The sequence below is a fragment of the Jaculus jaculus genome, chromosome 1, assembly GCF_020740685.1.
Source record: "Jaculus jaculus isolate mJacJac1 chromosome 1, mJacJac1.mat.Y.cur, whole genome shotgun sequence".
NCBI lineage: Eukaryota > Metazoa > Chordata > Mammalia > Rodentia > Dipodidae > Jaculus > Jaculus jaculus.
In genome coordinates, this window is record NC_059102.1 from 178,437,517 (window position 1) to 178,452,310 (window position 14,794).

Consider the following 14,794-nt stretch of genomic DNA (forward strand, 5'->3'; position numbering starts at 1 on the left):
GGGGCTCCAGCCACTGCAAATGAACTACAGATGCATGCGCCCCCTTGTGCACCTGGCTAACGTGGGTCCTGGGGAATTGAGCCTCAAACCGGGGTCCTTAGGCTTCACAGGCAAGTGCTAAACTGCTAAGCCACTTCTCCAGCCCCCCAAAATTTTTTTGAGGTAGGGTCTTGCTCTAGCCCAGGCTGACCTGGAATTCATTATGCAGTCTCAGGCTGGCCTCGAATTCACAGATATTCCTACCTCTGCCTCCTGAGTGCTGGATTAAAGGCGTATACCACCACACCTGGTTTCTAGAGAACTTTTTGAACTTGCAATCCTCACCACACTGTGGTAATAAAATATCATATTACACCAACAGCAATGAAGCACGTGAGAGGAGAATGACACAAAATGACCCACTCAAAGTCAAACGGATCCCATGTAGAAGGACTACTAGGTATGTCACACAACACAGAGAAAAAGATTTCTAAAGACCTTCACATAAGAATAGGATTGCTAAAGTAAGCACAGTATTATCTACTGGTGGTCCTACAGAATACACAGAACAGGGAAGGGAGTGGAGACTCATCATGTTTTACCTTCAGATACTGTGTTCAGCATGCAGAAGAAGAAAATCAATCAATAAAAAATGCATGTAAGGGTTTACTCAAAGAAAGGGTTTTTAATTTTTTAGTTTTTATTTGAAAGAGAGACAGACAGACAAAGGGAGAGAGAGGGAGAGAAATGGCATGCAAGTGCCTCAGCCATTGCAACCGAAGCCCAAGCACTTGTGCCACCTAGTGGGCATATGCGACCTTGTGTTTTTGCCTCACCTTTATGTGTTTGGCCTATGTGGAATCTGGAGAGTAGAACAGGAGTCCATAGGCTTTGCAGGCAAGTGCCTTAACTGCTGAGCTATCTCTCTAGCCCCAAAGGACTTTTTTTTAATGTATAAAAGGTTCTTAGTGCATGTGTGTGTTCACATGAGTACACATGCATGTATGTGGGGGCCAGAGGTCGACATCAGGTGTCTTCCTCAATTTCTCTCCATTTTATTTTTTGTTGGTTTTTTTTTTTTTTTTTTTTTGCTTTTTCGAGGTAGGGTCTCACTCTAGCCCAGGCTGACCTGGAATTCACTATGGAGTCTCAGGGTGGCCTCAAACTCATGGCAATCCTCCTACCTCTGCCTCCCGAATGCTGGAATTAAAGTTGTGTGATGGCCACCATGCCTGGCCATCTTAATTTTTGTTTTTGAGGCAGGGTTTCACTCGAGCCCAGGATAACTAGAGTAAGATTCTTGAACATCAGCCTCCCAAGAGCTGAGACTTTAAGCAGGAGCCAACACACATGGATTCCTCCTCCACCTCCTTCTTCTTCTTATTGTTTTTTATTATATTTATTGGTTTGGTCTCACTCTAGCTCTGGCTGACCTGGAATTCACTATGTAGACTCAGGGTGGCCTTGGACACATGGCCATCCTCCAACCTCTGCCTCTCAAGTGCTGGAATTAAAGTTGTGTTACACCACACCCAGCCATCTTACTAATTTTGAGACAGGGTCTCATACTAAACCTAGAGGTAACTGATAGCTAGCCTAGCTAAGAAGCCCTAGGGATCCTCTTGGCTCTTTGTATCCCAAGTTGGGATTACAGACACATACCACATCCAGCTTCTGTGTGAGTGCTAGGAATCTGACTTATCCTCATGCTTGTGAGGCAAGCATTCAGCCAGACCTAAATAAAGAAACCTTTCTTGTTTGTTTGCTTGTTATTTTTGAGGTAGTGTCTCACTTTAGCCCAAGCTAACCTGGAATTCACTATGTTGTCTCAGGCTGGCCTCGAACTCACAATGATCCTCCTATCTTTGCCTCCCAAGTGCTGAGATTAAAGGCATGCACCACCATATCTGTCATACATATATACATACATATACATACATATATACATACATACATACATACATACATACACACACACACAGAGAAACTTTTGAGGAAAGCTGTCTATATGGACATTGGGATAAATTCAAGAAGATAATATAAAAGCAGCCCTTCACCTTACAAGAGCCAGAAAATGTTACAAAACCAGAAATATGGCAGACATGATAAGAAACATGTTTTGTTTTTTTTATTTTATTTAGAACCTCACTATAATAGCCCAGACTGGCTTCAAACTCATTATCTTCCATCCTCAGCCTCTTAGTGTTGGGATTATAAGTGTGTACCACCACCCTAACTTGAAGGGCTATTTTATATAGCATCATACAGAGGAGAGGATGATAGAGCAAACAGTGAAATAGAAGGAATCTTTTTGAGATTAACTCTGCTACCTAAAATTGTGATATACCTCTTCTTAAGCCCCTTTGAAGCAAAGAAAATCTAGTCCACTTGTAACCCAGAAGGCCAGTGGTGCTTAGAATAGCTACCTTCCTACAGCAACCAGTTATGCCTTTTCTTTTCTGTCATTTTTCACTCACCTGCTTTAAATGTTTTTTCAGCTCTAGAGACTCTGGTTCTGGCAGAGCAGGCAGCGCTTCTGCATTGGTGGGGGCAATCACCTGCAGCAGAGAACAGACAGAGTCATAACCTCAGAATTAACTACCCATGAGTTACAATTACATAAAGGCAAATAACACACATAGGAGCATTATTTTATATGTGCAGTATTATGTTACACTGCACACTTGGAGATAAAACAAACACACCTGAGATATCCAAGTACATCCGAAAAGAAATATACCTGTCACTGGTGCCTATCTCTAAATAACAGAACTACAAGTCTTTACATTTGTTTTATTTCTTAAAATTTTATTATGAGACTGGAGACATGGCTCAGTGGTTAAAGGTGCCTGCTTGCAAAGCCTGATGGTCTTGTATCCCCAGTATCCACATCAAGCCACATGCATAAAGTGGCAGATATGTCTGGAGTTCATTTGCAGTGCCAGGAGGCCCTGGCAAACCCATACTCACTCTGTCTCAAATAGATAAATATTTATATATAATTTTTAAATTTTTATTTAAATATGTTTATTTATTTATTTGAGAGAGCGGGAGCGAGAAAGAAGCAGATAGAAAATGGGTGCAAACAAACTCCAGATGCATGTGCCACCTTGTGAATCTAGCTTACGTGGGTCCTGGGGAGTTGATCCTGGGTCCTTTGGCTTTGCTGGAAAATGCCTTAAAATGCTAAGCCATCTCTCCAGCCCATATATACTTTTTTATTTAAAATTTTAAAAAATTTATAATAACACATATCATCAGGCTTTTACCCAGTTTTTTATTATTATTTATTTATTTGAGAGAGAGAAAGAGGCAGAGAGAGAGAGAGAGAGAGAATGGGTGCGCCGAGGCTTCAGCCACTGAAAACAAGCTCCAGACACATGTGCAACCTGTGCATCTGTCTTATGTGGGTCCTGGAGAATCAAACCTCAGTCTCTTGACTTTGCAGGCAAGCACCTTAACTGCTAATTCATCTCTCCATCCCCCATGTTTTAATATACTTTGTAAAACTTTGTAAATAGTAATAATAAATCTGTGCTGAAAGTTTTTTTTCTTTTTGGGGGCTTTTCAAGGTAGGGTCTCACTCTAGCCCAGGTTGACCTGGAATTCACTATGTAGTCTTAGGGAAGTCTCAAACTCATGATGATCCTCCTACCTCTACCTTCCGAGTGCTTTGATTAAAGGTGTGAGCCACCATGTCTGGCTCTTTTTCTTTCTTTTTTTTTTAATTATTTATTTTTTGTTTGCTTTTTGAGTTAGGGTGTTAATCTACTCCAGGCTGACGTGGAACTCACTCTGTAGTCCCAGGCTGGCTTCAAACTCATGGTGATCCTCTGCCTCCTACCTGTGCCTCCATGCCAGAATGAAAGTTTCCTTCTTTCTTTTTTTTTATTTTTTATTTTATTTTTTTTTAATTATTTATTTATTTGAGAGAGACAGACACAGAGAGAAAGACAGGTAGAGGGAGAGAGAGAGAATGGGCGCGCCAGGGCTTCCAGCCTCTGCAAACGAACTCCAGACGCGTGCGCCCCCTTGTGCATCTGGCTAACGTGGGACCTGGGGAACCGAGCCTCGAACCGGGGTCCTTAGGCTTCACAGGCAAGCGCTTAACCACTAAGCCATCTCTCCAGCCCTTTCTTTTTTTTTATATTATGTTTTCTGAGGTAGGGTCTTCCTCTAATCCAGGCTGGCCAGGAATTCACTATGTAGTCTCAGCGTAGCCTTGACCTCATAGTGATCATCCTACCTCTGCCTCCCAAGCGCTGGGATTAAAGGTGTGGACCACCATGCCTGATTTTGAAAGTTTCTTTTTTAAAACTTTAATTTTATCTGTTTGCTCATGTATGTGTGTATGCATACACCAGGACCTTTTGGCTTTTCAAATGGACACCAGACACATGTGCCACTTTTTGTATATGACTTACATGGATGGTTATAGAATTGAACCCAAACAAGCAGGCTTTGCAAGCAAGAGCCTTGAACCAGTCAGCCACCTTCCCAGCCCCACTGAAATAGTTTCTTACTGAAAAATATACCCCAGGAAGCCCCTTAGCAGATTATATATGTATGTATATGTATATTCCACAAAAGTAACTACACTCATTCTCTTGGAGAATGCAGGAGGAGCTCTTGTTTATACAAAAGTAAATCCTGTAATTCTTTGAGTCGTAGCCAAGGTCTACCTGGTCAATAAAGTAAAAGTAGTATTAGAAAAGAAATGTCTCAAGATGGGAAGGTAACTCAGTCTGCAATGTGCTTACTTTGCAAGCATAAGGACCTGAGTTCAACCCTCAAAATCCGTGTTTAAAAAAAAGGCAGCAGAGCATGGTTGCACATGTCTTTAATCCCAGCACTCAAGAGGGAGAAGTAGGAGGGTCGCTGTGACTTCAAGGTCAGACTGAGACTACATAGTAAATTCTAGGTCAGCCTGGGCTAGAGGACTACCCTAACTCAATAAATAAATAAATAAATAAATAAAAGGAAAAAAAAGGCCAGGTGTGGTGACATCTTTAATCCCAGCACTTGGGAGGCAGAGGTAGAAGGATCGCTGTGAGTTTGAGGCCCACCCTGAGACTACATAGTGAATTCCAGGTCAGCTTGAGCTAGAGTGAAACCCTACCTTGAAAAACAAAGAAACAAACAAAAAAGGCAGGTATAAAAGCCAGGTGTGATGGTGCACACCTTTAATCCCAGCACTTGGGAAGCAGAAGTAGGAGGGTCACTGTGAGTTCAAGGCCAGAACACACTAGAGTGAGTTCTAGGTCAGCCTGGGCTAAAGTAAGACCTTACCTTGAAAAAAACAACACCAAAAATGTTAGACATGGGCTGGGGAAATGACTCAGTGGTTAAAGATACTTGATACTTGCTGACAAAGCTGCTGGCCTGGTTCAATTCTCCAGTACCCACATAAAGCCAGATGCACAAATTGACATATGCACCTGGAGTTTGTTTACAGAGGCAACAGGCCTTGCTTGATGTATCCATTCTATTTCTTTCTCTCTCTCTCCTTGCAAATAAATCAATAAATAAAATATTTTTTTTTAATAAAAGTTAAAGCTGGGTGTGGTGGCACACGCCTTTAATCCCAGCACTCGGGAGGCAGAGGTAGAAGGATCACCATGAGTTCAAGTCCACCCTGAGACTACATAGTGAATTACAGGTCAGCCTGGGCCAGAGTGAGACCCTACCTCAAAAAACCAAAAATAAAATAAAAAATAAAAATAAAAGTTAAACTGGGCATAGTGGTGCATGCCTTTAATCCCAGCATTTTGGAGGCAGAGGTAGGTGGACTGATGTGAGTTCAAGGCCGCCCTGAGACTAGAGTGAATTCCTAGTCAGCCTGGGCTAGAGCAAGACCCTACCTCAAAAAAAAAAAAAAAAAAAACACAAAACAAACAACAAAAAATACAAGTTAGGTGTGGTGGTGCATACTTGTAATCCCAAAATGGAGAGGCAAACAGATGGATCCCTGGAGCTCACTGGCCAGCTAGTCACTCGCCCACTTGAAAATTCCAGACCAGTGAGAGACCCTGTCTCACAAAAGGTGATGGGGGCTGGAGAGATGGCTTAGAGGTTAAGGCAATTGCCTGAGAAGCCTAAGGAGTCATTTCAACTCTCCAGATCCCATGTAAGCCAGACGCACAAGACATCATAAGCACACAAGATCACATATGTGCACAAGGTGGCACACACATCTAGAGTTTGACTGCAGTGGCTGGAGGCCCTGGTGCACCAATTCTCTCTCTCTCTCATTAAAAAAAAAAAAAAAAAAGTGATGGGAACCAGGTATGTGCAGGCATGGTGGTGCACGCCTTTAATCCCAGCATTCAGGAGGCAGAGGTAGGAGGATCACTGTGAGTTTGAGGCCAGCCTGAGACTATACAGTGAATTTCAGTTCAGCCAGGGCTACAGTGAAGCCCCACCTTGAACAACCAAAAAAAGGTGATGGCACTTGAGGATTGACACCAAGACACCAAAGTTGACCTATGGCCTACACATACACATACGTCCTCCCCCCTCCCCACAGTAATCATAATAGAAGAAAGGAAGGAAGGAAGGAAAAAGGCAAAGGAAAGGAACTGTTTCAAAGAGTCTCACAATAGAAATCATCTAGAAAAACAGGTATCACAGGATTAGATCTAGAACACAGTCTTATTCTAGACCTGCAATGCCTTGGCACAGAACCTCACCCTATTGCTGTCCAGATCCACCAGCCACACATCATCAGGCATCTTGAAGTCCAGTTTATAAAGGAAGAAGCTGGCAGGAACACCAATGATGTATGGGGTTGGAGCCAACAGCAGCTGTGGAAAAGAAAAAGAATGAGAAATAATAAGGATAAGAGATAAAGCCTAGTTGGGACTCATCAAGTCAAAATTCGTTTTCTTTCTCTTTCTCAAAGAAAGAAAGGAAGAGGCCAGGCATGGTGGCACACACCTTTAATCCCAGCACTCTGGAGGCAGAGGTAGGGGCTGTCACGTGTTTGAGGCCACCCTGAGACTACATAGTGAATTTCAAGTCTGCCTGTATTACAGTGAGACCCTCCCTAGAAAAACCAAAAATATATGTGTGTGCATGCATGTATGTGTGTATGTATCATATACATAATCAATTTGAATCATACATATATATATATATATATATATATATTCACTTCAAATCAATTTTTTAAAAATTTTATATCTTATTTACTTAATATTTATTAGAAAGAGACAGAGAGGCAGATAGACAATGGATATGCCAAGGCCTCTAGCTACTGCAAACAAACTCCAGATGCATGTGCCACCTTGTGCATCTCCTTATGTGGGACCTGGGGAATCAAACCTGGGTCCTTAGACTTTGTAGGCAAGCACCTTAACCACTAAATCATCACTCCAGCCCAATCAATCAAAATTTTCAGACATGTTATAAGAAACTGAGAACCAGTACTAACTTAGGGCTTCTCTGACCATTGAGCTTTCTTCCTTAAGAAGACAGAGGTGACAAAACCAGAAGACACCTTGAGACTCACCTGTTCTGCTGATGCCATGCAGGTGGGAAGCAGTGGGATGACGGGAAACATGTATTCCAGGGGATAGATCATTGCCACGAATGCCATCACAGACATAGAGAGTGCGTTGTAGTCTCGGGACTGCAGCACCACCTGCCATGGCCACACAGTAAGGATTACTCAGCAACATAAAATAAAGTGAATGAGAAAACAATTTCCAACTTCTGTCTCACCACACCTATAGCTGTAGCTCAGGGTCCACAATCGCCATGGCTCCATTCTGCTATGACTCTTCCAACCTAAGCACTGTAGAAATCTTCCTTTGAATCACTACCTTCTTTTTTTAATTAATTAATTTATTTGAGAGCGACAGACACAGAGAGAAAGACAGATAGAGGGAGAGAGAGAGAATGGGCGTGCCAGGGCTTCCAGCCTCTGCAAACGAACTCCAGACGTGTACGCCCCCTTGTGCATCTGGCTAACGTGGGACCTGGGGAACCGAGCCTCGAACCGGGGTCCTTAGGCTTCACAGGCAAGTGCTTAACCGCTAAGCCATCTCTCCAGTCCTGAATCACTACCTTTTTAATTCTTTCACTTCCCATCCCAGGACCATACCAAAACAGAACTACTGATATCCCCAGAGAATGAGATTAGGATATTTCAACTAGCACCAAACCCTCTGAAAACAACCTGCATGGCACCAATCTCTTAATTCAACCTACACCTACCAAATTCCCGCTATATACCTGTCATCATGTTACCTCTTGAAAAAAGATGAAAAAGACAGTCCCTGTCCTCAAAGAACTCATGATAAAGCTGGATATGGTGGCACATGCCTTTAATCCCAGCACTTGAGAGGCAGAGGTAGGAGGATTGCTGTGAGTTTCAGGCCACCCTGATACCACATAGTGAATTCCACGTCAGCCTGAGCTAGAGTGAGACCCTACCTCAAGAAAACAAAACCAAAACAAACAAACAAAGCTCATGATACATACAAGTCCCTGTCACATTCAAAGCTCTTTCTAGAAAGGTTTATAAAGCTAGCCTTCTCACCTTGTGCTCCAGCAGGATGCATGTTAGCACCTGGAGACAGGCATCCACACCCAGAAGTTCCAAGGGAAGATGGAGAGGGAAATCCACGAGGGTGAATCGAGAAGGGTCTGGAAGAGCGAAGGTCAGAGCTGACTGTAGCTCTTGGGGTAGAACCTCAATGTCCACTCGCTTCTGCCCAGAGACAGGTACTGGGGAACGCAGCAATCGATAGATCCATGCCTCAATCTCCCGAAGGTCATGCAGAAGGGCACTTGACTTCTCCTCCACTAATAGTGACCCAGTAAAAATGCGCCACATGGTGTCCCTGAGGAGCAGACGGCAAGAATGAAGACGTGAGCACTGGCAGCTGCCACCACTGCAAGCCAGTATAACCATGATAACAAGGAAAGAAGTGTCATGAGGAACGCCTACTCTGAGCTCAGATGCAACCAGAGGGTACGTATGGTGGCAAGAACAAGTGCTGAAAGGTATATGTGATAGGATTCAATGTCACATCTCCCATAAATTGTTCAGCTCCTCAGCATTACTCTAAACACAGCCAAAGGAGGGCCAACTCTGCAGTGGTCTTGTGCTTAGTAAGGACCAATGAAGTTAAACAGATCAAAGGAGCTCAGGTTATAGAGGAAATTTCTTATGCCTCTTACATACTAATCACAACAAATTTCTAAGTGCATCCCCTTCCTTCTAGCCTGAGTAGCAAACCATACCTTTGTATTCCTCTAGGGATGCCCAGTTTCTTGCCCAGCAGTCGATCGCTACAGCGGTCTACCAGACGTTTGAGGGTATACAGACACTCTCGGAAGGTGGAGAAGAATGGGTAGTGGCTGAGCACACACAAGGACGTCAGGGTGCTGTTGCGGGAACGGCTGCCTCCCTTTGCCCGGCGTTTGCCCCGAGGAGACTGGTTCATGTCAGGAGTGGACTCAGCACTAGGAGGCTGCAGGGACGAGCCAATCTCGGAGCTCTCGGCGCCAGCCTCTTCCGATGAACAGGTGGATCCCTTCCCGCGGGATCCTGTTCCACCTTCCCCCTTTTCCTTAGGCATTCGCTTTTGGAAGGAGCGGTAGAAGTTAACACAGATGCCATAACGAGTGACTCCAGTGTCTTTGTCGGTGAGGGTGAAGACAAAAGAAGTGTCGTCTCGAAGGCTCATGCGCCGCTGCCGCACACTAAGACAGCCCTCTGGCTGGCAGAAGAACACTACGTCTGGGGGCAGGGGGAACTCGGGGTGATCCTCTAGTGGGTATCGCCGAAGCAGTTCAGGAGTCTGGGCCACACTATCACTGCTTGGGTGCCTGAAGAGAATACAGACAAACTGAGCAGCTTGAAGGGGTAGAATATGTGATCACATTTTAACCACAATCAACAAATAGAACTCAAAACCATTCCTTTGGATTTTAGGCTAACTGTAGGGCCCTGGATGACTGGAGACTGTGTGACACATTGAGTTGGCAAGCTAAATGAAGATACCTTTTTTTTTTTTTTTCCTTATTTTGGTTTTTTTGAGTTAGGGTCTTACTCAATCCAAGGCTGACCTGGAACTCATAGTGCACAGCAATCTTTCTACCTCTGCTTCCCAAGTGCTGGGATTAAAGGCTTGCACCATCATGCTCAGCAAGACACATCTTGAAAGGAAAGTTTCAATAACGAACTACTCATGATCACCTTAAGACGGTAGCACCTTCAAAAGTGCATTAGCTAATGAATTACCAAGAGAACACATGGAGGTGAAGAAGAGCACAATGTACTTTTTCTTTTTTACAAAATAAGAAAAGTTGGGTATAAAGAATGTATTAGGGACTGGGGAAGATGGTTCAGTGGTTAAAGGTGCTTGCTTGCAACGCCTGCTGGCCTAGGTCCCATTCCCCAGCACCTGTGTAAATCCAGATGCATAAAGTAGTACATGCATCTGGAGTTCACTTGCTGCTTTAGCAGCAAGAGACACTGGCATGCCCATTCTCTTTCTCCCCCTACCCTCGCTCTGCTTGTATATTTGGCCAGGTATGGTGGCACACAGCTTTAATCCCAGCATTCAGGAAGCAGAGGTAGGAAGATAACCTTGAGTTTGAGATCAGCCTGGAACTACAGAGTGAGTTCCAGGTCAGCCTGGGCTAGAGTGAGAACCTGCCTCAAGAAAATAAACAAAACAGAACATATTTGGTTGAGCATGGTACCTCATGCCCATTCTCTATCCTGGCATAAGGAGGATAGAAAGATTGCCATCAGTTCGTGGCCAGCCTGGGAAACAGAGTGAGTTCCAGGTCAGTCTGGGGCAAAAGTAAGATCCTGCCTTAACTATCCCCTCCCCTCAAAGAGTATTATTTGCTCAAAATCACAATGATATGAGTTAACTTCTGCACTGTCTATACAGACAATATTCTTGACCTACTCAACTGTGTGGTTTTCCTGGCCAACGTCAATGTTCCTATCAGGATAAAATAATAACAAACTATGCAGAATAACATGAAAATAAGGAAAGAATAAGTGCAGAGTGTGTGACTGCCCTGCACGACAAGACAGCAATCAGTCTTCTTGGTTACCTGGCTCCTACGATCACTAGATAGTCAAGTAACCGAGGGCAGAATTTCTTCTTTTGCACCATGGTTCCAATTCATTGGTTCATCTCAGAGAAACTTCAGGACACTAAGCAAGGGATCAGCATTCTCAGGAGGAATTCTGATATTATCTGAAAATTCAAGTTAATAGGAAAAAAGTACTGATAGGATCCATTGTTGTGGCTAAGAGGATCAGCCCTCTCAATTTCATCCCAGCAAGGGCACAGGTCAGAAGGCCTTCCACTTTAATACTAAGGATAGGAGAACCTGATACTTGCCTGGTTGAGTGTCCCTTAGGTTTATGCGTTCCCGGAGTCAAATGGCAAGTAGGATAGGGGCTGGGGAGGGTGCAGGTCAGTGGTAGAGTGCTTGCCTAGCATGTGTGAAGCCCAGGGTTCAATCCTCAACACTGCAAAAGAAAGAGGAGGGAGCCGGGCATGGTGTTGCATGGCTTTAATCCCAGCACTTGGGAGGCGGAGGCAGGAGGATCGCCATGAGTTCGAGGTTACGCTGAGACTACAGAGTGAAATCTAGGTCAGCCTGAGCTAGAGTGAGACCCTACCTTGGGGCAAAAAAAAAAAAAAAAAAAAAGAGGAGGGGTTGGAGAAATATCGGCTCACCTTTGTACTCTACTAAGTAGCTCATTTCTAGCCTAACCCTTGGGGCTCTGTTTCTGAAAACAAAACAAAAAAAAAAAAAAAAACAAAAAACAGCCTTAGGCAGTCTAATCTGGACCCAGTAATTATAACAATCATTAGTTACTTTCAGGACAACTCCAGAGATGATCAGGATCAAAGCAGTCTTTTCAAGCAAGTACTTTTAACCTCTGACCAATCTCTCCAGCCCCAAACCAGACTTTTCAATCAGCCTCGTCATTCTATTTCAACACATAGCATTCAGCTTGATAAGGAACTACCACAGAGACTTTCTAGTTCATTGCAATAACAACAGCTGACTCTCCAGCTCATGTGATCTCGCATAAAGAATGTCCATGTCCCAACTGCCGAATCACCTTCATCAAGAAAGGGTTCAATGTCTACTGCTACTGGCTCTGCCCGTGGTACTGAACCAACTAGCTCTTCTTTACTCCGGCCTTGGGATTGGAATTAGTAATATAATACATGCAGATAAGGCCAAGTTCAATGCCATGTTACAGAATTTACTAACTGGGCTCAGAAAATACTAGAATTTAGGCAAGGACTGGAGAGGTACTCAAAGGAATTCTTAAGCCATAGGCCTAAAATGAGGGAAAGTGTATATGATCTTAGTTATCTAGTACTTCTTGCTATGTTTCCATATTCTTCTCAAAATATACTCCACTACAGAGCTGTTTCCAGTATTCCAGGATCATGCTTTTACACTCTATAGAAGGCCACACTGAGACTCTATTCACTGCATACACAAAAATCCCATTACACTGCCACACACACACATACACAACCCCCCACCCCTCCATTCATTGTATATGCCAATACATACAGACATATACACTCCCTGTATGTTTAGGATCTTATTTGACTTAAGATAATAACTAGGAGTTCTACCTTTTTTCCCCCCTCTTCTACCTATAAACAAGACCTATTTACAATACCTTTAGTGTCCTCAAAATACTGCTCCCTCTTTTCCCTTGCTCCCAATAGAGGACCCACAGGTAATAGGATTCAGTTGTGTCTCCATAGCGACTCTGGCTCCCAGCACTATTTATAGCAGAGCCACAGCCCCTCCCCTGTTGGTGACCGTACAGTGATAGCAGCTGCTACTCCACAGTCAGCCAGGGTCCATAACAATTCACTCTCCCTGCACCTGAAGACACCTCTTTCACTGACAGCACCTGAGAGTCAGGTTATCTTCTCTCCCATCTGTTGTCTGCTCCTTTCCCACTTATGTCTTCTAATAGAGAGAGCTCCTCACCAAGTTTCTGAGCATGACATACCCTAACTCGTTTCTGGAGATCACCACTGCCTCAAAAGCTCCAGCCTTTTGGTTTTCCCAAGCGCTAAAGGCATGGGCATACTGCCGAAGTAGGGTACCCTTATAGTCAGCTTTCCTAAGAATGAAAAGGAGAGAAAGAGATGTGGAACGGGATATGGGTAAATTTCTATATAGACATGTAGTATCTTAAAACAGAATTCATAAGAACCAAAACTCTAGGCTAAGTATTGAATTGTGGGTTTACATGGAAAACCTACAGCCCTTTCTGTCTAAAATCTCAAAAGTGGGACCTGAAGCTTTTTCCTACTAATAAATGAGGCATGGGGGCCTCTCTAGTGTTGGCGGTATTGAGCTCCTCTCCAAACTCATCATTACGTGTTATAGTTCTCATCTCCTTCCAGAGTTACAAGGCCGTCCATCCAGTAATAGGAAAGATTTTTAGCCTCGATTCCTACCTCATCAACAGCCACTGCATTTGGCTATTCAGACTACAGAGATAACCAAGGCTTTCCCCCCACCTCATTCTCTTCCTTCCCTAGAGTCTAAATCCTCTAACAACCTATAAGTCACACACTGTCTTCATAACAACCATGCTGTCTCCGCCTCTTAACTCAAGCCTGTTTACTAATATAGAACCCCTAGCTCCTGTCCCCATGTGGTTCAGAGCTCAAGACGCTTTTCTTTCTGCTGATGTCCTGCATCACCATCCACAGCTAGAACCACAGACCTTTTGTGTCATCTATGCCTTTCATTCTCAGGGTGGCCTGAAACTCACGGTGATCCTCCTACCTCTGCCTCTCGAATGCTGCTATAATGATCTTTCTACCCATTTCTTTGGATTTATGCCTCATTTTGGGCAAGACCTCATAGAAAAGGAAAAAAAAAACTCCGGAACCCGACCCGAGGACAATAGGACATCTTTGCTGATGTGAGCATAATGGGAGGTTTGCCTCCCTGCCTCCTCTCCAGGCAGTGACCTTGCAAGCTCATCGGCACAAACTGGTCCAGCGTCGGGCAAGAGCTGAAGCAATGATGGACTGGGAAAGGAGGCCAAGGAGGAGGAAGAACTGAGATGCACGAGGATGGAAAAAGGAGCAGTTACAGGCAAGATTAAGTGGTGTGTCTACTCCTCAGCAAATCAACACCGAAGCATGAAGTTTAAATATACCCTTATCAGAGAACCGAACGGGGAGCTCTAAATCCTAATTAAAGATAAGGCGCGTGCACGCACGCACGTACACACGCGCGCGAGCACACACGCCAGGCACTAGTGCCCACTTGGGCCCGGGGCTGGACAGCTCTTCCCGCCCCCTCACCTGCTGGACAGTTCCTCGCCCCCACCCTGGAAGCGGCACCTTGCGGCGGGCAGGAGGGGAGCCGAGCCGCACGCGAGCTCGCAGCGCTCCCGCACCCCGGGCGCCCCACCTCGGGCCGCGTCTCCCCCCTCCGCCGGACCCCATCCCCTCTCGGCCGAGACTCCTCCAGGAAGGCCTCAGCACTGACCCTCTCCTCCTGGAGCCCGTTGCCCGCGGGCTCCACGTCTCACCTAGAAGTCCTCAAGTGCCCAGCTAGGGCTCCCAGAGGCCCGGCTCCTTTACCTTCCGAGCACCCAGGAAGCTGCCAGGCCGGCCCCGCGCGGCTGCAGGCGGGCGCCAGTTCCGCGTCTGCACCGGGGGGCGCGTACCACTCACACCCGGGGCGGGAGGGGAAAGCTGAGGGGGCCCGGGCCGTACCATCCACTGCGCGGGGGGAGCGGGGCTGCACCAAACAGCGCGGAAAGCTGCTG

General features: G+C 45.0%; 1 protein-coding gene across 50 annotated transcripts in view; it reads right to left on the reverse strand.

Moving 5' to 3' along the window:
* The window catches only part of Madd (MAP kinase activating death domain), a 55,829-nt gene extending 41,125 nt beyond the window's left edge, over positions 1-14,704 (reverse strand). For all 50 annotated transcript variants that reach the window (XM_045139892.1, XM_045139939.1, XM_045139875.1 and 47 more), the window contains exons 1-8: positions 14,555-14,704; positions 11,355-11,485; positions 11,062-11,207; positions 9,229-9,816; positions 8,522-8,825; positions 7,490-7,621; positions 6,669-6,782; positions 2,457-2,537 (exon numbers count right to left, since the gene is read on the reverse strand). In XM_045139892.1, coding sequence (XP_044995827.1) covers positions 2,457-2,537; positions 6,669-6,782; positions 7,490-7,621; positions 8,522-8,825; positions 9,229-9,816; positions 11,062-11,123 — 1,281 coding nt within the window. In that variant the 5' untranslated portion in view covers positions 11,124-11,207; positions 11,355-11,485; positions 14,555-14,704. The remainder of the gene's footprint in view (positions 1-2,456; positions 2,538-6,668; positions 6,783-7,489; positions 7,622-8,521; positions 8,826-9,228; positions 9,817-11,061; positions 11,208-11,354; positions 11,486-14,554) is intronic.
* Between the last annotated feature and the right edge of the window lie 90 nt (positions 14,705-14,794).